Below are 25,419 nucleotides of genomic sequence, written 5' to 3'. Positions count from 1 at the left end.
GCCCCTGGAACTGGAAGAGGCATACCGGGTCATGGCCAGGAGGCCTAGGGCAAACGAGCCCCCGAGGGCGGTGCTGGTGCGGTTCCAGCGGCTAAGTGATCGAGAGAAAGTCCTGAGGTGGGCAAAAAGGGAGAAAAGCAGCAAGTGGCAGAACTCGACGGTAAGGGTGTACCAGGACTGGAGTGCGGAGGTGGCAAAGCGGCGGGCCCGGTTCAACCGGACAAAGGCGGTGCTACACGCGAAAAAGATCAAATTTGGAATGCTGCAGCCGGCGCGCTTGTGGGTCACCTACAAGGACCAACATCATTATTTCGAGTCCCCAGAGGAGGCCTGGACCTTTGTACAAGAGGAAAAGTTGGACACGAACTAAAACCTGGGAGCACCGGCGGTCGTAGCCGCCTGGGGACTCTTGATTGAGCAAGTGGCCCTTTTCTTTTTCAGGCCAGGTCGGAACTTGGTAACAGTTTCGTGGATTGTTTGGGGTGTTTTTTCTCGAACGTTTGACTTTTCTGAATATCTCGAAGGTTTCGAGTTGTTGGGTGTTTCTGTATATTTGAACTGTTGAAATCTCTATTGTGGGTCGTTGGCTTCTTATGGGGTGTTTCTTCCCGTTTCCAATTTCCCTTAGTTATTTACCCCTTTTACCCTTTTCCTCTGGGTGCTTGTTTTTTGTTCTTTCTTTCTTTTCTGGTTATGGTTATCTGTGGTTATTTATACTGTTTGATGGAGGGTGATGGTTGAGCACACTGTTAGTTGATAGCTAGTTAATTATTTTGTTATTTAAGTATGTAGTTAAGTATTTATGTATTTATTTGCCATTGGGTGTTTATATCGTTAAGTTGGGGAGACGGGACGGGGGGGAGTGGGCTGATTATGCGGGTCTTTCTCTGGGGTTTTAAGGGGATCTTTCACGGGCGCAGATGGGGTGAACCGGGAGGAGTCGGAATGTGGCAGGAGCAGCCGGGTCAGCGGAGACCAGCTGACTCTCGGGAGTACGATGTTGGGTACATCGCGGCTAGGAGGGGTCCTAGCCGGGGGGGGGGGGGGGGGGGGGGAGGGGGGGGGGGGGGGGGGAAGGGGGGGGGGGGGGTTAGGGGGGGGTTAGGGGGACACACCGGGTTGCTGCTGGAAAGACCAGGGACGAGAAGGGGAGAGCCGGGGGGGGGGGGGCCATCGCTATGGGAAGCGGGTCAGAAAAGGAGGGATGACCCGGGGCGGGCAAGGGACAAGACATGGCTAATCGACAGGGAGTAGGGACGGGTCGCTCAGCGATCCGATTGATCACGTGGAACGTAAGGGGGCTGAATGGGCCGGTTAAAAGATCAAGGGTCTTCTCACACCTGAAGGGACTGAAGGCTGATGTAGCAATGCTGCAGGAGACTCATTTGAGGGTAGCAGATCAGGTCCGCCTGAGAAGGGGGTGGGTGGGACAGGTGTTCCACTCAGGCTTGGATATCAAGAACCGGGGGGTGGCGATTTTGGTGGGAAAGAGGGTGTCGTTTGTGGCGGCAGAGGTGGTGGCAGATAAGGAGGGCAGGTATGTGATGGTGAGGGGTAGGTTGCAGGGAGAGAATGTGGTGCTGGTAAATGTGTATGCCCCGAACTGGGACGACGCGGGTTTTATGAGGCGCCTGCTGGGCCTCATCCCGGGACTGGAGGCAGGGGGCCTGATCATGGGAGGGGACTTTAATACGGTGTTAGACCCTGGGCTGGATAGATCGAGTTCCAGGACGAATAGGAGGCCGGCAGCGGCAGAGGTGTTAAGGGGGTTCATGGAGCAGATGGGAGGGGTAGACCCATGGAGATTTGGTAGGCCTAGGGCGAGGGAGTATTCTTTTTTCTCCCACGTCCACAGAGTGTACTCTAGGATAGATTTTTTTGTATTGAACAGGGGGCTGATACCGAGAGTGCAGGACACGGAGTACTCGGCCATTGCGATATCGGACCATGCACCACATTGGGTGGACGTGGAAATGGGGGAGGCGCGGGATCAACGCCCGTTGTGGCGCCTGGATGTAGGGCTGTTGGCGGATGAAGAGGTGTGCAGAAGGGTGAGAACGGGCATTGAGAACTATCTGGGTACGAATGACACAGGTGAGGTGCAGGTGGGGACGGTCTGGGAGGCCTTGAAAGCAGTGATTAGAGGAGAGCTGATCTCCATAAGGGCACAGAGAGAGAGGAAGGAGAGGCAGGAAAGGGAGAGGCTGGTGGGGGAGCTCCTAGAAGTAGATAGGAAATATGCGGCGGCACCAGAGGAGGGGCTATTAAGGGAGCGGCGTAGCTTGCAGGCCAGGTTCGACCTACTGACCACTAGGAAGGCGGAAACGCAGTGGAGAAGGGCGCAGGGTGCGGCGTATGAGTACGGGGAAAAGGCGAGCAGGATGCTGGCACACCAGCTTCGTAAGCGAGATGCAGCCAGAGAGATTGGGGGAGTGAGAGAGAGGGGTGGGGACGTAGTGCAGAAGGGGCAAGAGGTGAATAGGGTCTTTAGGGACTTCTATAGGGAATTGTATAGGTCTGAACCGCCGAAGAGGAGAGGGGGAATGAAGAACTTTCTCGACAAATTGAGGTTCCCAAAGGTACAGGAGGAGCTGGTAGAAGGGTTGGGGGCGCCGATAGAGCTGCAGGAGCTAATTAAAGGGATAGGCCAGATGCAGGCGGGGAAGGCGCCGGGGCCGGATGGGTTCCCGGTGGAGTTTTACAGGAAATTTGTGGACTTGGTGGGTCCAGTGCTGGTGAGAGCCTTTAATGAGGCGCGCGAGGGGGGGGTTCTGCCCCCAACAATGTCGCAGGCCCTGATCTCCTTGATTTTGAAGCGGGACAAGGACCCGGTCCAGTGCGGGTCCTACAGGCCCATCTCCCTCCTAAATGTTGACGCCAAGCTGTTAGCAAAGGTCCTGGCAACCAGGATAGAGGACTGTGTGCCAGGGGTAATCCATGAAGACCAGACGGGGTTCGTGAAGGGACGCCAACTTAACACAAATGTCCGGAGATTGTTAAACGTGATCATGATGCCAGCAGGGGAGGGGGAGGCGGAGATAGTGGTAGCGCTGGACGCGGAGAAGGCATTTGACAGGGTGGAGTGGGAATACTTGTGGGAGACGTTGAAAAGGTTTGGGTTTGGGGAGGGATTTATCAAGTGGGTAAAACTGCTCTATTCAGCTCCGATGGCGAGTGTGGTAACAAACGGGAGGAGGTCAGAATATTTTGGGCTCCATCGAGGTACTAGGCAGGGATGTCCCCTATCCCCCTTACTCTTTGCATTAGCGATTGAGCCGTTGGCGATGGCACTGAGGGGTTCAGGGGGGTGGAGAGGACTGACAAGGGGAGGGGAGGAACATCGGGTCTCGCTCTATGCGGATGATTTGTTGTTGTATGTGGCAGACCCGGAGGGGGGAATGCCGGAGGTAATGGGGATACTAGCGGAGTTCGGGGACTTTTCGGGGTATAAATTAAATCTGGGGAAAAGTGAGGTCTTTGTAATACACCCGGGAGACCAGGGGGAGGGAATTGGGAGGCTCCCCTTCAAAAGAGCAGTTGAAAGTTTTAGGTACTTGGGGGTGCAGGTGGCAAAGAACTGGGGGACCCTCCACAAGTTGAACTTTTCTAGACTGGTGGAACAGATGGAGGAGGAGTTTAAGAGGTGGGACATGGTGCCGCTGTCGCTGGCAGGGAGGGTGCAGTCAGTTAAAATGACGGTCCTCCCGAGGTTCTTGTTTTTGTTCCAGTGTCTGCCCATCTTCCTCCCCAGGGCCTTTTTCAAGAAGGTAACGAGTAGTATTATGGGGTATGTGTGGGCACATGGCACCCCTAGAGTTAGAAGGGTCTTTTTGGAGCGGAGTAGGGATAGTGGAGGGCTGGCGTTACCCAACCTTTCAGGATATTACTGGGCGGCAAATACATCGATGGTACGAAAGTGGATGATGGAAGGGGAGGGGGCAGCCTGGAAGCGCATGGAGAGGGCGTCCTGCGGCAACATAAGCTTAGGGGCACTGGTAACGGCACCATGGCCGCTCCCTCCCACGAGGTATACCACGAGCCCGGTGGTGGCGGCCACCCTCAAGATCTGGGGGCAGTGGAGGCGACACAGGGGGGAAGTGGGAGGTCTGATAGGGGCACCACTAAGAGGGAACCACAGATTTGCACCGGGAAATACAGGAGGGGGATTCCAGAGCTGGCAGAGGGCGGGTATTAGACAACTGAGGGACTTGTTTATAGAGGGGAGGTTTGCGAGCTTGGGAGAGCTGGAGGAGAAATTTGGGCTCCCCCCGGGGAACACGTTCAGGTACCTCCAAGTGAAGGCATTTGCCAGACGACAGGTAGAGGGGTTCCCCGCGCTTCCCGACAGGGGGGCGAGTGATAGGGTGCTATCAGGGGTCTGGGTCGGGGAGGGGAAGATCTCGGACATCTATAAGATTATGCAGGAGGTGGAGGAGGTACCAGTAGTGGAGCTGCAAGATAAGTGGGAGTTAGAGCTGGGGGAACAGATAGAGGACGGGACATGGGCAGACGCCCTGGAGAGGGTCAACTCGTCGTCGTCATGTGCGAGACTAAGTCTCATTCAATTTAAGGTACTGCATAGAGCCCACATGACGGGGACAAGGATGAGTCGGTTTTTCGGGGGTGAAGACAGGTGTATTAGATGTTCGGGAAGCCCTGCGAATCATGCACATATGTTTTGGGCATGTCCGGCACTGGAGGAGTTCTGGAAGGGGGTGGCAGGGACGGTGTCGAGAGTGGTGGGGTCCAGGGTCAAGCCAGGATGGGGACTTGCGATCTTCGGGGTTGGGGTGGAGCCGGGGGTACAGGAGGCGAGGGAGGCTGGAATATTAGCCTTTGCGTCCTTGGTGGCTCGGAGGAGGATCTTGATTCAGTGGAGGGACAAAAGGCCTCCAAGTGTTAACACCTGGTTAAACGACATGGCAAACTTCATCCAATTGGAAAGGATCAAATTCGCCCTGAGAGGGTCGGTGCAGGGGTTTCTCAGGCGATGGCAACCCTTCCTGGACCTCTTAGATCAGAGATAGAAACTGAGGTCGTGACAGCAGCAACCCGGGAGGGGAGGGGAGGGCAGGAGGGAGGGGGGGGGGGGGGGAGGGGGGGGAGGGGGGACAACAACGAAGGAAGTACGGTAGCGGTGGTGGCACGGGCAGGGCCTGCCCGAGGACACTGCCAGAAATGATAAGTTGGTCTGACTGTCGGTTCGCCGGCGGGGGGGGGGGATGGGGGGGGACGCGCGAGTAGGGGGTGGGGGGGACTTTTTGTTAAGTAGGGGGGTTTGACTTTGTTTTGATATAATTTAAATTTAAATGTAGGGGGGGTTAAAATGTTTGTATTTTGAAAAATTTCTTCAATAAAAATTATTTTAAAAAAAAAGGTGTGTTTGGGATGACTCTCATATGCTACATGGCCCACTCACCCACGAGAATCCACTTGGGTTGTGTGAAGAGCTCATTGAACCACGATTGCCAATTCTCTATTTGCAGTAGCCTTCAGCCGCATAGCCAGAGGCCTGGGCAGTCGGTGGGGGTTATGAGTGGTCATTGGGGCAGATGGGGAGGGATAAGGGTGGCTCTCAAAATGGGAAATGACCCAGAGGTTGGCATGGTGGTGCCAGGAGCGGTTACCCCCCCCCCCCCAGCACCTCCCGCCCCACCCTCCTACGGCCCAACCCAGCAGAGGGTTCCCCCAACCCCAAGCTGAGGGTCCACCATGTGGAGTGACTAACCCAGTGCCCCCGTGCTCTTTGCCTGTGAGCAAAGATATCTACTCTCCTTGGCTTCCCTCAGAAACCCTTCCATCAGGTTCACCTTTTTCAAAAATGTTAATTGGTGCCAGCTTGACCACCTGCTGGAGAGGCCGATGAATCACAGGGGCCTGTTGCCTATGGGGTGGCTCCCGTTAATTGTATGGAAATAGGTCGAAAGTGGTGATAATTGGCTTCCCGCCTCGCTATGGCAAAATCCCAATTTCGCCTACGGGAGCAGGCCAGTTGCATCGCAAGCTGTTTGGCGCCTGGCGCGGTTCTCATTTTTGGCCTCTCCTATTCACCGGCCTCATTTCGCTTGAGCGAGAGCGTAACGAGGCCGGAAGATCGCGCCCTAAGTGTTGACGCCGGGACTGAATCAGTGGACTTCTTTTTAGAGGGTTTTTTCCAGTTACGGGGCAGTTCAGTGTGGCCAACCCACCTCTCCTGCCCAGCTTTGTGTTGTGGGGGTGAAACCCACGCAAACAGAGGGAGAATGTGCAAACTCCACACGGGCAGCAACCTGGGGCTGGGATCGAACCCGGGTCCTCGGCGCCGTGAGGCAGCAGCGCTAAACACTGCGCCACAATGCCTCCCCCCGAATTGGTGGACTTCTACGGCAACTAAATTGGAGCCGTCCTGGAGCAATTCATGATCCGCTAATGGGATAGCACCGGAGCCTGGAAAACGGTGTTTGATGTGACAGGGTCGGGGTTGCCACACGAGAGGCTGACAAGCTGCAGCCGCACATTAGCGCTCCACGCCCCACACGCACTCGCCCAGCCGACAAGATGGCAGCACGTAGAGCGGCACCCCGGTTTGCGGATGCCGAGCTGCCGACCCGGCTGGATGACAGAGAGGGGAGGCGGGCCACCCTGTTCCCTGGGTGGGAAGGAGGCTGCCACCCACCGCTGTACACCGGGCCTGTGCGCAGGTGGCAAAGTCCATGAGCACAGTGGGCCCCAGCGCCAGGAGCGACCAGCAGTTAGGCAGCACGGTGGCACAGTGGTTAACACAGCTGTCTCACGGTGCTGAGGACCCAGGTTCAATCCCGACCCTGGGTCACTGTGGAGTTTGCACATTCTACCCGTGTCTGCGTGGGTCTCACCCCCCCCACTGCAAAGAAGTGCAGGTTAGCTGGATTGCAGCGCTAAATTACCCCTTAATTAGAAAAAAAAGGGTTGGGTACTCTAAATAAAAATAAAGTTAAAAGTTTTTAAAAAGGACCTGCCAGCAGTACTGAAAGAAGCTGCAGGACCTCCTCATGGCAGCCAGGGGGAGAAGGCAGCACTGTACCCATGGCACCAACCCCCATCCCGCATACACCCTCCCCACCCGGAGGGCGACCGAACCCCACCTGCCGGCAGTGTACGAGCCCCCACTGTGCACCACATGCCAGCACCCATATCGGCCGCCATTACCAGGTATCCTGGCCACGAAGGCCTCCAGCTGCCCACCCTCCGCGCTGCCCACGTCTGACTGCCGAACACTGTGTGGTGTCTGTCTCCTCCCCCCCACCCCCCCCCCCTATCCAAGAGGAGGCAGTTCCATAGAATCTCTACAATCCAGAAGGAGGCCATTTGGCCCATCAGCCCTGTGAGAAACCACCCAACCTATGCCCACTCCTCTGCCCTATCCCCATAATCCCATCACCTCACCTAACCTGCACCTCTTTGCACTGTGCGAGGAAACCATAGCACCCGAAGGAAACCCCACACAGACACTGGGAGAACGCACAAACTCCTCACAGACGGTCATCCAAGGAGGAATCGCACCAGGGGTCCTGACGCTGTGAGGCAGCAGTGCTAACAACTGTGCCGCCCCACAATCTACAAAGCAGTATTATTGGTTTCACAAACTAGATGTACATAACTCCCACCTCCCCACTCTGGCTTTGACAATGGAGGTATGTCCCTCTTCTGGTATCCGAGATTTTTGAACATCTCAATCATTAAGAAGTGAAAGGAAGGTTGCTGAATCCTTTGTCTCAGAAGACGAACAGACTCCTGATCATAGCATATAGATGGTCTTTGTATGCTTCTCTTTGAATTTGGTCTGTGCATCCCACAATGCAGGTTTAGTGGCTCTTTGGATATCACGAGGTGACATGTTCCGTCCGACACTCCCAGATAGCTCTTCTTGTCCAGGGATCACAGAGTGACATAGATTAAGCCAGCTTATGGCATTGGTCCAGTTTTATCTTTTTAAATTTTCTTTAAACAAAAATACATGGGGGGGGGTCTTAGAACCTCACAATGATGCTGATGAGTTTGCAAGAGACTGACCGGAAACGGAGTCAGGATTGAGGATGCTAATGGCCTGGGAAAGGGGGATGAGAGGGCAGCCGGTACTGATGTTTCCACCTCAGTCTCCAGCCTCAAATAGCACAGTGAGAATATAGGAAGCAAGCCGTTGTGCAGCCCAACTCGAGACATCCTCCATTGCCCTCGTAATACATTAGACAAAGAAGGCTGTTGCCAATCCCAGATTTAAAGCTAACAATTGACCTAGCGGAAGAGAATTCCCAACTTCTGCCAACGCTTTTGTACGGACGTGTTCTCAGTTGTGCCCCTGCAAGGTATGGCTCGACGACTGAGACTCCCCAACCATGGGAATGGTCTCTCTCTGTACTATCTTTTTTTTAGTTCATTCACGGTACGTGGGTGTCGCTGGCTAATTGACCGTGAACTGAGGGGCTGCCATTTCAGAGAAGCAGCTAAGAGTCAACCACATTGCTGTGAGTCTGGAGGCCAGACCGGGTAAGGACAGCAGAGTTCCTTCCCTAAAGGGGACATTAGGGAAGTCAGATAGCCTTTTACGACAGTCAATTCCAGGTCGTCATTACGCATTCAATTGCTCATTTTTATTGAAGTCAAATTTTGCCGTCTTCCCTGGGGATCCCTGCCGCCAGAACATTAGCCCGGATACCTGGATTACTTGCCCAAGTAATTACCAAAACATTAGTTTCCCCCAAACAGATGGATTTAAGGGGAAGGTGGAAGTTTATATAAGGGGAACAGAGGGATTGAGATAAATGATTTGAATGAAGGGAAAGGGAACATAAACGACAGCATGGGCTGCTGGGGCCGAATGGCCTCCTCTTGACACATTTATCCGACACAGGACCCACGACTCGGCACTTTTAGTTCCAGATTTGTTTTTTTCTTTAAGCTGGCGTCAACTTTCTCCATCTGCCGTGGAGGGGATTTAAACCTGTGTCGGCCCCCCCCAACCCCGCCCAAGTATTGAACCATTGGGGCTACTGGCTTGTTGCCACACCTTCCCCATTTTGCTGCCCCACTATTTAGTGAAAGATTCCCTCGCACCTCGCTAACTCTCTCTCAACTGTTTGTGTTGCAGAACGTCGGCACGATATTTGACAGGTAGGTGTCATTTCCTTCCAGATCTCCCATTGAGAGCGTCGGTCCGAGGCAGCGGGGACCGCCCACTGGGCGGCATCGACACCGCTAGACCGCCCTCGCCGGAACCGGGACGTAGCTTGTGACGCTGCGCCCGAGACGCAGGCCGCCCGAAAGTGGGAAATACTTTCTCCGAAAGTGGAGTGGGAATGAAAGATGAGTCACAGTCACAGAAACCCAGGGTAACCGGGTGCTAATAGCCACAGAAACCAAGGGGAATGAGTGCTAATGGCAGTCCCCAGAGAGAACAAAAGATGTGAAAGGCTTAACAGCAGAGAAACTAACATCAGAGGGTAAACTGTGACAGATGTAGATGTGCGGGGAGGGGAAGGGGGAAGCAGAGGGGAAAAATGGAGGGAAAGGTGGATAAGATGGGGGAGTGTAAACATATATAAAGAAAGACAAGAAAGAAAGAAATAGTAAAAGACAATTAAAATGAAATGGGATAAAAACAAATGGGTTGAGGTGGGGTAGAGCAAATCATCCGAAGCTGTTATGATCATGGGTGTTTTCCCGCCCTTTTCTCTCCATTTTCCCATTCTCTCCATTCCGTCACCCAGATTGTGAACTGGTGGCACTCAGTTATAGCACCTCCGTACACTGGGTGACGGGCAGCAAGGTAGCATAGTGGTTAGCACAATTGCTTCACAGATCCAGGGTCCCAGGTTCGATCCCCGGCTTGGGTCACTGTCTGTGAGAAGTCTGCACATTCTCCCCGTGTGTGTGTGGGTTTCCTCCGGGTGCTCCGGTTTCCTCCCACAGTCCAAAGATGTGCAGGTTAGGTGGATTGGCCATGCTAAATTGCCCTTAGTGTCCAAAATTGCCCTTAGTATTGGGTGGGGTTACTGGGTTATGGGGATAAGTTTGAGGTGTGGGCTTGAGTAGGATGCTCTTTCCAAGAGCCGGTGCAGACGCAATGAGCCGAATGGCCTGCACTGTAAATTCTATGATTCTATGATTCTTTATACTGCCACACTCCTGCCCCCCTCACGATCCGCATCCGCCACTCACCTCCCTATCCGCCAGCCACCTTCCCATCCACCACCCTCCTCCTCATCCCCCACACTCCTGCCCACCACCCCCACATATGCCACCCTCCACCCCATCCACCACCCCCCTGCCCGCATTCGCCACCCACCCAAATCCACCACCCAACTCCCCATCCGCTGCCCCCCCCCCCCCCGCCACATTTGCCACCTGCCTCCCCATCCGCCACACTCCTGCCCAACCCAACCTCCCACCCACATCCGGCACGCACTCCCATCTCGGCTACCCACCGTCCCATCTGCCACCCACCCCCCCATCGGATATTGTTGCACGTTTTACTATGGGCGCAAAACGCGTTTATTGGGGTGTATTAACTTCCAAGTGCTTAACACCACTAGGCTCTGTTCTATGTATTTATTCAGCTTTAGGAGTCGCCAGGTGCCGTATAGACACCGTCACGAGTATTCCAAGGTCAAGTTCAAAGTAATAAAGACGATACACCGATTAGTAAGGTCCAAACGATAATATTTATTATACAGTAATAATAAATATTCATGCACACACTAAGAGACTAAGCTAGGACTAAACTAAAGTAATCAGAATACTTATCTAACAGGAACAGGCAAGGTCAGGGAGCGAGGCCTTCGTCCTGGTCTTGGGCTGCAACCTTCAGCAAGCGTTCTGGTCACTGGGGGTTCTAGCGGGCTTAGTTCGCGTAGCTTAACCTGCTCTCTCTCATCCAGGCCGTACATGGTAGCCTGCTGTTTCACTTTAGCGAAAAACTGGTGGGGGTCTGCGGTGGGGAGGAACGGAGTGATCTTCTCACATGCGTCCCTGAGCTGGGTTACAGTTAAGGGGGTGGTGTAGGTTATATCTGGTGCGCCTTCTGCTATAGCTTTTCTCTGCGTGGTTACTGGATTCATGGGTGCGGTTATGATCTGATCTGTGGGGGGTGGGGGTGCTTGCCTTTTCTGTTGCGCTGCTGGCGCACATGTTCCCTGAACATATCGCTGCGCTGTTTCACTTAATTCTTGCCAATCTGGGGCATTTTCTCCATCTAACTGGGTTCCAAAGGTGCTTTGGAACCCATTTTGCACCGAAAGCAGCGATTGCAGCTCTGCAATCTGTTTCCTGCATTTCGCGTGATCCACAGTACTTTGCCTTTGCTCTGTGGTTGCAGCGTGGAGTGCTCTCAAAGCTGCTTTGAGATCAGAGCATTGCCTCCGCAATGCCTCCACCTGCTTCTCTGATTCCTCTCTTATCAGAACGGCACGTTGCACGTCCTGATAAGCCTTTTCGTACTGGGTCTGGGAACTGCTGAAATGGGCTAGACAAGACTGATGTGCCCTCTTGGCATCATCCACCTCTCTACCTTTCTCTACCAACTTCCCTCTTAGATCCAGATTTTCCTTCTCAATGTCCCTGACATCGACCTTACTCATTCGGTTCCTTTCTTCTAATTCTGCCCGGAGCGTCCTGACGACCTCCTCTGTGCCTCGCAATTGTGCCAAACAGGACACAATCGCCATCGGCTTACGTGCTTTACTGAGGTTCTTTTTGTGAATTTGAGAGAGGTTCTCCCACCAAGTATGTCCTATACTTCCGGGACCTGTCTCCTCATTCAAACAAAACTCTTTCCAAAGGGGCCATCCCTTTCCTTGTAAATATTTGCGGAGTTCCAGCTCCCACGTGGGACACTGGCCTACCCTGCTACTGTTGCTGGTCGCTGCGACCACAAACCTTTCTGGATCCATCAGACGTTCCATTGCCTGCATGGCCATTTTCTCTGACTCTCTTTTAGTTAATTTGGAACAGGGGGTTGCTGGGGTTGTGTTTCAAGAAACGGGTACGGCTTACGCTATGTTCCGTTCAAAAAACTGCCGAAAGTTTGTCGCAACAAAATGCTTTCAGTTTTACCTTACAGCCCTGTTAGTACGCATGCACTAAACACACTTCCGAATTACGCTTATTAGTTTGAACACCTTGAATACTCGTGATTTTCTTTACTTTCTTACTTTCTCTGTAATTTGGAGTTCTAAATCAAATTTCAGGGTCCTGGACGGTGTGGGGTTTCCACTTACAACCGTGTCCCGTCAGGATGAGTCACCACTAAATGTTGCACGTTTTACTATGGGCGCAAAACGCGTTTATTGGGGTGTATTAACTTCCAAGTGCTTAACACCACTAGGCTTTGTTCTATGTATTTATTCAGCTTTAGGAGTCGCCAGGTGCCGTATAGACACCGTCACGAGTATTCCAAGGTCAAGTTCAAAGTAATAAAGACGATACACCGATTAGTAAGGTCCAAACGATAATATTTATTATACAGTAATAATAAATATTCATGCACACACTAAGAGACTAAGCTAGGACTAAACTAAAGTAATCAGAATACTTATCTAACAGGAACAGGCAAGGTCAGGGAGCGAGGCCTTTGTCCTGGTCTTGGGCTGCAACCTTCAGCAAGCGTTCTGGTCACTGGGGGTTCTAGCGGGCTTAGTTCGCGTAGCTTAACCTGCTCTCTCTCATCCAGGCCGTACATGGTAGCCTGCTGTTTCACTTTAGCGAAAAACTGGTGGGGGTCTGCGGTGGGGAGGAACGGAGTGATCTTCTCACATGCGTCCCTGAGCTGGGTTACAGTTAAGGGGGTGGTGTAGGTTATATCTGGTGCGCCTTCTGCTATAGCTTTTCTCTGCGTGGTTACTGGATTCATGGGTGCGGTTATGATCTGATCTGTGGGGGGTGGGGGTGCTTGCCTTTTCTGTTGCGCTGCTGGCGCACATGTTCCCTGAACATATCGCTGCGCTGTTTCACTTAATTCTTGCCAATCTGGGGCATTTTCTCCATCTAACTGGGTTCCAAAGGTGCTTTGGAACCCATTTTGCACCGAAAGCAGCGATTGCAGCTCTGCAATCTGTTTCCTGCATTTCGCGTGATCCACAGTACTTTGCCTTTGCTCTGTGGTTGCAGCGTGGAGTGCTCTCAAAGCTGCTTTGAGATCAGAGCATTGCCTCCGCAATGCCTCCACCTGCTTCTCTGATTCCTCTCTTATCAGAACGGCACGTTGCACGTCCTGATAAGCCTTTTCGTACTGGGTCTGGGAACTGCTGAAATGGGCTAGACAAGACTGATGTGCCCTCTTGGCATCATCCACCTCTCTACCTTTCTCTACCAACTTCCCTCTTAGATCCAGATTTTCCTTCTCAATGTCCCTGACATCGACCTTACTCATTCGGTTCCTTTCTTCTAATTCTGCCCGGAGCGTCCTGACGACCTCCTCTGTGCCTCGCAATTGTGCCAAACAGGACACAATCGCCATCGGCTTACGTGCTTTACTGAGGTTCTTTTTGTGAATTTGAGAGAGGTTCTCCCACCAAGTATGTCCTATACTTCCGGGACCTGTCTCCTCATGCAAACAAAACTCTTTCCAAAGGGGCCATCCCTTTCCTTGTAAATATTTGCGGAGTTCCAGCTCCCACGTGGGACACTGGCCTACCCTGCTACTGTTGCTGGTCGCTGCGACCACAAACCTTTCTGGATCCATCAGACGTTCCATTGCCTGCATGGCCATTTTCTCTGACTCTCTTTTAGTTAATTTGGAACAGGGGGTTGCTGGGGTTGTGTTTCAAGAAACGGGTACGGCTTACGCTATGTTCCGTTCAAAAAACTGCCGAAAGTTTGTCGCAACAAAATGCTTTCAGTTTTACCTTACAGCCCTGTTAGTACGCATGCACTAAACACACTTCCGAATTACGCTTATTAGTTTGAACACCTTGAATACTCGTGATTTTCTTTACTTTCTTACTTTCTCTGTAATTTGGAGTTCTAAATCAAATTTCAGGGTCCTGGACGGTGTGGGGTTTCCACTTACAACCGTGTCCCGTCAGGATGAGTCACCACTAAATGTTGCACGTTTTACTATGGGCGCAAAACGCGTTTATTGGGGTGTATTAACTTCCAAGTGCTTAACACCACTAGGCTCTGTTCTATGTATTTATTCAGCTTTAGGAGTCGCCAGGTGCCGTATAGACACCGTCACGAGTATTCCAAGGTCAAGTTCAAAGTAATAAAGACGATACACCGATTAGTAAGGTCCAAACGATAATATTTATTATACAGTAATAATAAATATTCATGCACACACTAAGAGACTAAGCTAGGACTAAACTAAAGTAATCAGAATACTTATCTAACAGGAACAGGCAAGGTCAGGGAGCGAGGCCTTCGTCCTGGTCTTGGGCTGCAACCTTCAGCAAGCGTTCTGGTCACTGGGGGTTCTAGCGGGCTTAGTTCGCGTAGCGAGCGTCGTACTGGCACTTACGGTTCGGCGGCTGGTGCTCGACGGCTGGAGTCAGATTGGGTCTTCAAGGTCTTGGTCAGAGCCGGAGCACGGAAAAACAGAACTTGACCGAAGTTAAGCCGGAGCACAAAACAGACCGGACAACACGAGGTCCCTGTCTTTTATAGAGATCCCATTGTCCTTCCCTCTTCTTGGGCGGGCTTTACCTATTGGGTCAATTCCTCATCGATACTGTTTTAATTCCCCAGTGCGAGGGGGTCTCCGTGATGGGGGGGGCGTTTCTTATGCCCTTTTGTTTGGAGGTTTCTGGTGCCTCGATGTCTGGGCCTTGATTAAAATGTGTCCATTCAGAATCAAATGTATCTATTGTGTGGGTGTTCAGGTCTGATTGCCTCATTAGCATGCAAAGCGTTTTGCCATTTGCAGCTAGCTAAGGTCTTCTCACCTGAGCCCAAACTGGTTTCTGCTGCTGCAGAATGCAAAATGCTCCCTTTGCAGACTGCTGTTCTGGCTAAACTGTCTGTTTCCCAGCAGTCTTAGCGCTTGGCTTATTTTGTAGCTCAGCGTCCATTTTAGGTGGCTACATTCCCTCCTTGTGATCCTCACAATCAAAATATTGTGAAGGATCACCTATGTACGTCGCCTTGAGTGCATCTGGGTTGCCTTCTTTGTGTCCCCTGACCTCTTGCCAGTTCCTGGGCTACTCTATCTTAAACTATGGGAAGAAAAATTTTTTTACCTAACATCTCTACTTGGCGCTATGTCAAAGGGGACATGCATTACCATAAACTGGGAACCTCTACCTATCACAATTATCCTTAACTTAACTTAAACATTTCCTCACACTCTAAAACCTTAACCATTCACACCACAACATCACATTTCCTAACTCGGCAGTCGAGTATAGGACAATACAATACAGGGTCGAATTTTTATTCATTACACAGTTCTTCATTCATCATGGGGCAGAGGGGATTGATGAAATCGGAAAATCGGAGATCGAACTCCATAGACAGAAGGGCAAGAACGGGAGGCTCTCCTCTTCCACTTCCTCAACCTGAGGGTCTGTACAAGGATAACGAGGATCGCAATCACCAGTAGTGATTCGATTACGTATGACATGGAGTACCATGTCATAAATTTAGTGCACCAGGTCTGAACCTCACTGATCAGAGCTGAGCACTGGGGAGTGGTTGTAAGGGAAACATTTACGGTGGGGGTTGTGGGGGAAACGTGTCTTGCTTCCACACAAACAAATATAACAGTTAACAACAATAGGTGAGCTTCCATCATCTTCAACTTGGTTTCCTTCTTTCTTCCTCCTGTATGGACAATCCTTGCTTCGATCCCTGTCTCGTCCTTCGAAAGCTATGGGATCAAGCACAGTATCTGTCAATACACAGTTTAAGATCTTTACCTGTTAGTGCATCTGTCTTTTATGTTCCGATTGACCCTTTAAAAATGACTGGCCAAGTCACACCCTGTGACTCCCCTCATTTTTTTTTTCAAAAGCGAATTTGAAGACCAGAATACACCAAACAATCCTTCTCCTGCGAGCCGTCTCGCAGGCTTTGCTAGTTTACCATCCGAATGTTCCTGGATGTAAATAGCATGTGGGATGGCGGCCGAAGGGCTGCCTAATGAAAAATGAAAACAAAATTTTGAAAGAAACGTCCGAATGAGTTGCGTATGGGCCGCGACGGGTACGAGTTGGATGGGATCCCCGGGTAGGGCGTGCTGTGCCATACCCGAGCTTGGCTGACCAAAGTGGGTTCTCAGACAGGGCGGGTCCTCAGTGCCGTTTGTCCACTGCCTGAGTAACCTGGAGTAAAACGGGTACGAATGTGTTAACCGTGACTTGCAGCCTCTATTCGCCGAATAGAGGGGCACCTAAAAACAAGGGAGCCAAGATGCTCCGTCTGAAAATTGAGCAGGGCTTCAGACAATTTAGCTGATAAGGTGAGCTGCTCACCATAGAAGTTCTCAGAGGTTTCGGCAGAGAAACTAGTGTGCGTGTAAGGTGGTCACAAGCCTTACAACTTTGAAAAGATCTCCAATCAAACTGGTGTTTTGGAACCAAAGTTCTCAAAGGTATCTGCGGACAAACTAACGTGTATGTGAAGTGGTCACAATCTTTTCAGCTGAAAAGAAGATGTCCATCCTCCAGCTGAACCATTTACATTCCTGAAACAAAACAAACATAAAACGAAGACAAACATACGTGCAGGTTCCATCAGAAAGGACATCGTTTCCCTCAAACGATTCCTATTTTACATCATTTGGACACCTCACTTTTCCTCTGTCTCTGTGAACAGGGTCACAAAGGGGTTGCCGTATCGGGATTCAGACACCGTGTCGTCCTGCTCTCCCGGATCCCACACCCTTGTGTGGATCAGGCATGCTATTTTCGAATTGTGTGACCGGGGGTCACTCTCGTCATTGCGGACAAGTCTGTATGAATTGTCCCTGTGCCATAGTGTTGTGTCAAGTGTGTTGTCAGGGTAGTCGGGGTCGGGTAGTGGGTCTGGGTTTTTAAGGTAAGTGACTTCCATGGGGTCACTGGAGTCGGGGTCGTAGTTGGTGCAGTGTGGGCTGTATGGCTGTGTGCTGTCGCTGTCCTCAGAGTCAGTGTCTGTCCTGCTGTCTCTGCTGTGGCAGCTTGTGGGCGTTTCGGGGCGTGGTCTGTCGTGGTCTGTGGGCGGAGTCGTGGGCGAGTCCGTTGATGAACTGGTCTGTGAGGGGGATGGTGGAAAAGTGTCTCTAGTGGGCGGGGTGAAGTGTTCTGCTGCATCTAGCAGGACATGATGAGCATGGTTAGACTGTGTTCCATATGCTTTAAGCTGGTAAATATGGAACCACGCGGTCTTCCCATTAGGATATTTTACCCTGTAAACTGAGGGGCTAATTTTATCCGAAATTGAGTATGGACCGGAATATTTTGGAGCCAAAAAACTGCTGGGGTTGTAAACAGATAACATTACCTGTTGCCCAACCTGGAATTCTGTGGGGTGTACGGTCTTATTAAAACAAGCGGTGCGTTGTTGACGGCGTTTTCCAAGCTGAACTGCGGCTGCAATCTGTGCAGACCTCACAGTCTCAACCAAGTCTTTAACCGTCTTTTCGTGTGTGAGGGCTGTCACCTCGGGGCTGGTCATGTCCAGTCCTAAAAGGAATTCTGTCCCTTTCATAGGGCGTCCGGTCATGAGTGTGTGTGGTGTGTAGCCTGTGGAAGTGGAAACAGTGTTCCTTATGAACATGAGTGCAAATGGGAGCACTGAATCCCATGTGGAGTTATTCTCCTGAACCATTTTTCTAAGGGTAGTTTTTAGAGTCCGATTCACGCGCTCCACAATCCCGCTGGACTGTGGATGATACGCAATATGAAAATTTTGTTTTATTCCAAATATTGTCAGGACGTTCCTCATGACCCGTCCTGTAAAGTGAGATCCCTGGTCCGAATCGATTCTTCGGGGTAAACCCCATCTCGTGAAGATGTGGTGGGTCAGGATCTTTGCAGCTGTCTTGGCTGTATTTGTTCTAGAGGGGAATGCCTCTACCCATTTGGTGATGGTGTCGATGACCACCAGAACGTATTTATAGCCATTCCTACAAGGGGGCAATGGTCCTATAAAATCGATCTGGAGGTTTGTCCAGGGGCCGTTAACTGGGCGAGTATGCCGAAGTTGTGCCTTCTTAGAATACCGCTCCGGGTTATTCTGAGCACAAATAAGGCAATTCTCAATGTAATGCGTTACATCAGTCCTGAGATTAGGCCACCAACAGAGTTGCCTGAGGTGCCTCGTTGTTGCATCAATTCCCTGATGCCCGTGGTTATCATGGAATAAAGCAATCATTGCATTCCTGTCCTGCTGCGGGACCACATAAAGTTGTTCCTTAATGATCACACCCTCATGTGTGGTCAGTGCGTGTTTAAATCTCTCGTACTCTGGCACAAAGTTGCCTTTAAAAACCTCCCGGAGGTCCTTATCCTGCTTCTGTGCTGCCACAAGATCTTTAATATCTGTCTGTGAGATTTGGACTGCGCTCACAGGGGCGCTAGCTGGTGCGCTAGCTGGGGGGGTCCATAAGTGTCCTCGCCTGGAACCTGCCTTAGCCAGTGCGTCGGCCTTTACATTCCCAGGGGGGGATGACCTATGGTGACTTCGTACCTTTATTATTCCGAAGGTCCTGTCCTTCGCTTTTTCTAAAATATGCTGGAGTAAAGGGGCTGATGGAAGGGGTTTTCCGTCTGCGGAGACAAAACCTCGTGTCCTCCACAGGGGCAGAAAATCGGTTAAACTGTTACAGACATATAAGCTGTCTGAATATATGTCTGCTGGGCTGGGGAAAGAAGCGGGGTGGTCCACTATATACGCTATGGCCGCGAGCTCTGCTGCCTGCGCGCCTAAGTGGCCTGGTAGTTTTAGAGCTATCTCTTCGAGAGCGCGCCCCTGCGCGTCCTCTACATAGATGCCGCATCCTGTGATACGCTCACCATTTAAAACTGTGGAGGAACCGTCTACATAAATCCTCAGTGGTCCACACGTGTCTGTGGGCTGGGGGCTTTGTTTTGGGTTCCCTATCTTCCTGGGGGGTGTCTTTGCTATAAAGGGTCCTGTGTTATGCAGGGGAGCTACAATTTCACAGTCATGGGGCTGTCCTGGGTATTGGACGTTGTCTGCTAAATATGTGTGTGTGCGGGTCCGTTTTACTGTAATGTCCCGTCCTTGTAGAAGTAGTGTCCATCTAGCTGCCCTAATCTGGCTAACTGAACCGTCCTTCAGTCGACCGTCTAGGAGTAGCTGTGTGGGTGTGTGTTCGGTCAGAATAGTAATGGGGTTGAGTCCGGTAATGTATGAGAAATATTGCACTGCCCAGAAGACAGCAAGGAGGTGCCTCTCACAGGCAGAGAATCCTTGTTCTACCGGGTCTAACAGTCGGGAGGCATAAGCCACTGGTCTTAGCTGCTCGTGCCGTTCCTGAAGCAACACGGCCGAGAGGGTCAGATCGGTGCTCGCTACCTCTATTGCATAGGGTGAAAGTTGGTCTGGGACTAGCAGCGCGGGTGCTGCGCTAAGGGCTCGTTTTAACTCCTCCACAGCCCCTGTATGCTGCGGAAGCCATTCCCAGGGGGCTCCTTTCTTAAGGAGGTCTGAGAGTGGGGCGGCTTTTGTCGCGAATCCGTCGATGTGGTTCCGACAATAGCCAACCAGTCCTAAAAACGACCGGAGGGCTGATACATTCTGGGGAAGGGGCAATTTGACAATCGAATCAATTCTTTTGAATTCGATCTCGCGTTTGCCGTGTGTGATGATTGTTCCCAAATACATCACTTTAGTTTCCAAAATCTGGGCCTTTCTTGGGTTAACTTTACATCCAATTGAAGTCAACAGTTCCAGGAGTTCGGCCAGAAGCGTAATGTGCTCTGCCTTTGTGTCTGTCTGCAGTAGTAGGTCGTCTACGTACTGTACCAGACATTCGGGGCGGGAGAATTTCTCTAAACCACTTGCCAACTGTCGGTGGAAAATGGAGGGGGAATTGTGGAATCCTTGTGGAAGGCATGTCCACGTATACTGCTGCGATTTGAAAGTGAAGGCAAATTTGTACTGGCACGCTTTTGCCAATGGTATTGACCAGAATCCGTTACTGATGTCCAATACCGTGAAGTATTTGGAGTTGAGTCCCTGCTTGAGCATGGTCTCGGGACTAGTAGCTACCGTTGGGGCTACTGCGGGGGTGACTTTGTTGAGTTCCCGATAATCGATGGTCAGACGCCATGATCCATCGGGCTTCCTCACTGGCCAAATAGGGGCATTATTGGTCGAGGCTACCGTTCTGAGCACACCTTGCTCCAATAAGCTTCCTATCACCTTTTCTATTTCCACCTCTGCTTCCAGGGGAAATCTATACTGTTTCTGCGGTCGGGGGTCCTGTCCGGTAACGTGAACTGGTCCAGTCATTCTGCCACAGTCATGACGGTGACTTGCAAATGCTGTCCTGTGTTTGTTCAGTAGGGCTTTTATTTGTCTGTCGGTGTGGAGTGTAGTCAGGTCGAATGAGTACTCTCCCACTGCGCTAATCCGATTAGCGTAGTCTCCTACTGTGAGGGTGGCTGGTGCTCTGTCTGATCTAGCCATTCGCCAGACACACTGGTTCACTGGGTCGAACGACAAGCTATGAGCGTTCATAAAATCTATCCCCAGGATGTGTTCTGCTGTCCGGGGAAGATTTACTAAAACAACGGGGTGTTTGGTTGAGATGTTCCCTAGCTGGATCGCTACGGGTGCTGTGATATGTCCCTGCTGCGAGTGTCCGGTGAACCCGCTAAGTGTAATGGTGGATGTGGTCGGCCACATGTCTGCGTGTGCCGTGGTCGTAGAGTTAATGGTGGTGCGGGAGCCTCCTGTGTCCCAGAGTAACTCTATGGGCTTCCCTTTTACTCTCGCTGTGACTACGGGTCTCCCTGATGAGTCCCATAGTGTGTCACAGACCCAAGTGGGGGAGCCCGAACACCGTCAGTTCGTCTCGTCCACCTTGGTGGGTCCTGACTGTACTGCTATATTGTGGATGGGTTTTGCCTTACTGCGGTTCAGAGTGCCTGTCTGCTGGCCTCTCTGAGATCGCTGGGGTGCTTGGCATTCTTTTGCCCAATGCCCTAACTGTCCACAGTTATAGCATTCCTGTCCTTTCTGTTGTGGGCTGCTCTTCCCTTCATTTACCCATGCGGGTTTCTGGTGCTCTCTCACTGCCTGAATATCTGCGGCAGCCTGAGCCTCTTCTGGGGATTGAACCTTACTCTTTCCCTGAATTGATTGCTCCCAAGCGCGGGACAACCTTTTCAGGACCCATTTCTCATTATGGGCCTCTTCTGAGGGGTCATAACTGTTGCAAGCGCTCTGTCCTGCCTCTGTTGCGTGTGAGATAATGGTGCGCGTCCATTTGACCATATTTTCCCGGTTCAAATGCGCTCTGTTTAACTCGCCGAAAACTGCGTTGAAATGAATCCACAGCCTTCCTGCGAATGCTGTGGGGTGTTCGGATCTTTTCTGCCGGCACTTATTAAGACCTTCTACGGGGTCACCTCGATTATACCCGATGGCATCTAAAATGGAGGTGTGCATCTCTTCTAGGGTGCCTCCGGCAACGTTCTGTGGGTCGGGGAGGGCTGCTACTACTGACTGGTCTAAGCTCAGCACGGTGAGCTTAACCTGCTCTCTCTCATCCAGGCCGTACATGGTAGCCTGCTTCACTTTAGCGAAAAACTGGTGGGGGTCTGCGGTGGGGAGGAACGGAGTGATCTTCTCACATGCGTCCCTGAGCTGGGTTACAGTTAAGGGGGTGGTGTAGGTTATATCTGGTGCGCCTTCTGCTATAGCTTTTCTCTGCGTGGTTACTGGATTCATGGGTGCGGTTATGATCTGATCTGTGGGGGGTGGGGGTGCTTGCCTTTTCTGTTGCGCTGCTGGCGCACATGTTCCCTGAACATATCGCTGCGCTGTTTCACTTAATTCTTGCCAATCTGGGGCATTTTCTCCATCTAACTGGGTTCCAAAGGTGCTTTGGAACCCATTTTGCACCGAAAGCAGCGATTGCAGCTCTGCAATCTGTTTCCTGCATTTCGCGTGATCCACAGTACTTTGCCTTTGCTCTGTGGTTGCAGCGTGGAGTGCTCTCAAAGCTGCTTTGAGATCAGAGCATTGCCTCCGCAATGCCTCCACCTGCTTCTCTGATTCCTCTCTTATCAGAACGGCACGTTGCACGTCCTGATAAGCCTTTTCGTACTGGGTCTGGGAACTGCTGAAATGGGCTAGACAAGACTGATGTGCCCTCTTGGCATCATCCACCTCTCTACCTTTCTCTACCAACTTCCCTCTTAGATCCAGATTTTCCTTCTCAATGTCCCTGACATCGACCTTACTCATTCGGTCCCTTTCTTCTAATTCTGCCCGGAGCGTCCTGACGACCTCCTCTGTGCCTCGCAATTGTGCCAAACAGGACACAATCGCCATCGGCTTACGTGCTTTACTGAGGTTCTTTTTGTGAATTTGAGAGAGGTTCTCCCACCAAGTATGTCCTATACTTCCGGGACCTGTCTCCTCATTCAAACAAAACTCTTTCCAAAGGGGCCATCCCTTTCCTTGTAAATATTTGCGGAGTTCCAGCTCCCACGTGGGACACTGGCCTACCCTGCTACTGTTGCTGGTCGCTGCGACCACAAACTTTTCTGGATCCATCAGACGTTCCATTGCCTGCATGGCCATTTTCTCTGACTCTCTTTTAGTTAATTTGGAACAGGGGGTTGCTGGGGTTGTGTTTCAAGAAACGGGTACGGCTTACGCTATGTTCCGTTCAAAAAACTGCCGAAAGTTTGTCGCAACAAAATGCTTTCAGTTTTACCTTACAGCCCTGTTAGTACGCATGCACTAAAACACACTTCCGAATTACGCTTATTAGTTTGAACACCTTGAATACTTGTGATTTTCTTTACTTTCTTACTTTCTCTGTAATTTGGAGTTCTAAATCAAATTTCAGGGTCCTGGACGGTGTGGGGTTTCCACTTACAACCGTGTCCCGTCAGGATGAGTCACCACTAAATGTTGCACGTTTTACTATGGGCGCAAAACGCGTTTATTGGGGTGTATTAACTTCCAAGTGCTTAACACCACTAGGCTCTGTTCTATGTATTTATTCAGCTTTAGGAGTCGCCAGGTGCCGTATAGACACCGTCACGAGTATTCCAAGGTCAAGTTCAAAGTAATAAAGACGATACACCGATTAGTAAGGTCCAAACGATAATATTTATTATACAGTAATAATAAATATTCATGCACACACTAAGAGACTAAGCTAGGACTAAACTAAAGTAATCAGAATACTTATCTAACAGGAACAGGCAAGGTCAGGGAGCGAGGCCTTCGTCCTGGTCTTGGGCTGCAACCTTCAGCAAGCGTTCTGGTCACTGGGGGTTCTAGCGGGCTTAGTTCGCGTAGCGAGCGTCGTACTGGCACTTACGGTTCGGCGGCTGGTGCTCAACGGCTGGAGTCAGATTGGATCTTCAAGGTCTTGGTCAGAGCCGGAGCACGGAAAAACAGAACTTGACTGAAGTTAAGCCGGAGCACAAAACAGACCGGACAACACGAGGTCCCTGTCTTTTATAGGGATCCCATTGTCCTTCCCTCTTCTTGGGCGGGCTTTACCTATTGGGTCAATTCCTCATCGATACTGTTTTAATTCCCCAATGCGAGGGGGTCTCCGTGATGGGGGGGGCGTTTCTTATGCCCTTTTGTTTGGAGGTTTCTGGTGCCTCGATGTCTGGGCCTTGATTAAAATGTGTCCATTCAGAATCAAATGTATCTATTGTGTGGGTGTTCAGGTCTGATTGCCTCATTAGCATGCAAAGCGTTTTGCCATTTGCAGCTAGCTAAGGTCTTCTCACCTGAGCCCAAACTGGTTTCTGCTGCTGCAGAATGCAAAATGCTCCCTTTGCAGACTGCTGTTCTGGCTAAACTGTCTGTTTCCCAGCAGTCTTAGCGCTTGGCTTATTTTGTAGCTCAGCGTCCATTTTAGGTGGCTACAATATTGAGAAGTTATAGAATCAGAGAATGTCCACAGTACAGAAGGAGGCCATTTGGCCGATCAAACCTGCATCTTAAAGAACAGCCTAACCAGGCCCACGCCTCTGCCCTAACCCCGTAACCCTACCTAACCTGCACAGCTTTGGGCACGAAGGGCAATATAGCATCGCCAATCCACCTAACCTGTATATATTTGGCCTGTGGGAGGAAACTAGAGCACCCGGAGAAAAACCCACACAGTCACCCAAGGCCGAAATTGAACCTCAGTCACTCTTCTGTAAGGCAGCAGTGCTAACCACTGTGCTGCTCCAAGTTCCGTGATTAAGTGATCGAGTGCGTGTGGAGTACAAACCCGAAGCATTTCACCTTGGGGTAGGATCAAGATTGGCTGTAGGGTGTGATATGAATCCCAAACCAGATAGTGAATGATTTGGATTTGTTTATTGTCAAGTATACCGAGGTACAGTGAAAAGTGTTTTCTGCGTGCAGCTCAAACAGATCATTTAGTATGCGAAAAGAAAATATGTAATAGGGCAACACAATCTAATTACATAGACACCAGCATCGGGTGAAGCATAAAGGAGTGTGGTATATTAGATCCAAGAGGGATGTTTAGGAATCTGGTAACAGCGGGGAAGAAGCTGTTTTTGAAACTCTGTGCGTGTTCTCAGACTTTTGTATCTCCTGCCCGATGGAAGAAGTTGGAAGAGTGAGTAAGCCAGGTGGGAAGGGTCTTTGATTATGCTGCCCGCTTTCCCCAGGCAGCGGGAGGTGTAGATAGAGTCAATGGATGGGAGGCAGGTTGGTGTGATGGACTGGGCGATGTTCACAACTCACTGAAGTTTCTTGCAGTCTTGGGCCGAGCAGTTGCCATACCAGGCTGTGATTCAGCCAGATAGGATGCTTTCTATGCCTGGTATGGCAACTGCTCAGCCCAAGATCGCAAGATACTTCAGAGAGTCGATAAAAGTAGACACGAATACTTTTCTTCATAACATGTATATTCGCAGGATGCAGCATCACGCATGTCTGTCTTCTATTTACTGCACCCCAGTGGTGCAGCGGTCTCTCTTTGCAAATGCTCATAGTGCTTAACTAAACGCCCTTCACGTACAATATAATTAACATCTAATCAACAGCGGCTGAAGGAGGTGGCCCACCATCACCTTCTCAAGGGCAATTAGGGATTGGTAATAAACACTTGATAAAGACAGATGCAAAGTATTCATTTATTACCTCAGACATGGCCTCTGCCTCCACACACACCTCTCCTAGTTTTCCCTACCCACTCCTTTTAGCACTCTTTTACAATTTAATTAGCCTGTGGAAGATGTTTGGCTTCGCTTTTCTGTGAGCTGCCACAGTCTTCTCATGCTCTCTCTTTGCTCTTCT

The 25,419-nt window shown here is 50.9% G+C and overlaps 1 protein-coding gene across 1 annotated transcript in view; it reads left to right on the top strand.

The window, feature by feature from the left end:
* Positions 1-25,419, top strand: part of LOC119976378 (E3 ubiquitin-protein ligase TRIM39-like) — a 68,861-nt gene that overhangs the window by 32,444 nt on the left and 10,998 nt on the right. Inside the window, exon 4 of the mRNA XM_038816880.1 lies at positions 9,107-9,129. Within this exon, the coding sequence (XP_038672808.1) occupies positions 9,107-9,129 (23 nt within the window). The remainder of the gene's footprint in view (positions 1-9,106; positions 9,130-25,419) is intronic.

The sequence above is a fragment of the Scyliorhinus canicula genome, chromosome 13 (genome assembly GCF_902713615.1).
Source record: "Scyliorhinus canicula chromosome 13, sScyCan1.1, whole genome shotgun sequence".
NCBI lineage: Eukaryota > Metazoa > Chordata > Chondrichthyes > Carcharhiniformes > Scyliorhinidae > Scyliorhinus > Scyliorhinus canicula.
This window is presented reverse-complemented; position numbering and strand designations above follow the sequence as displayed.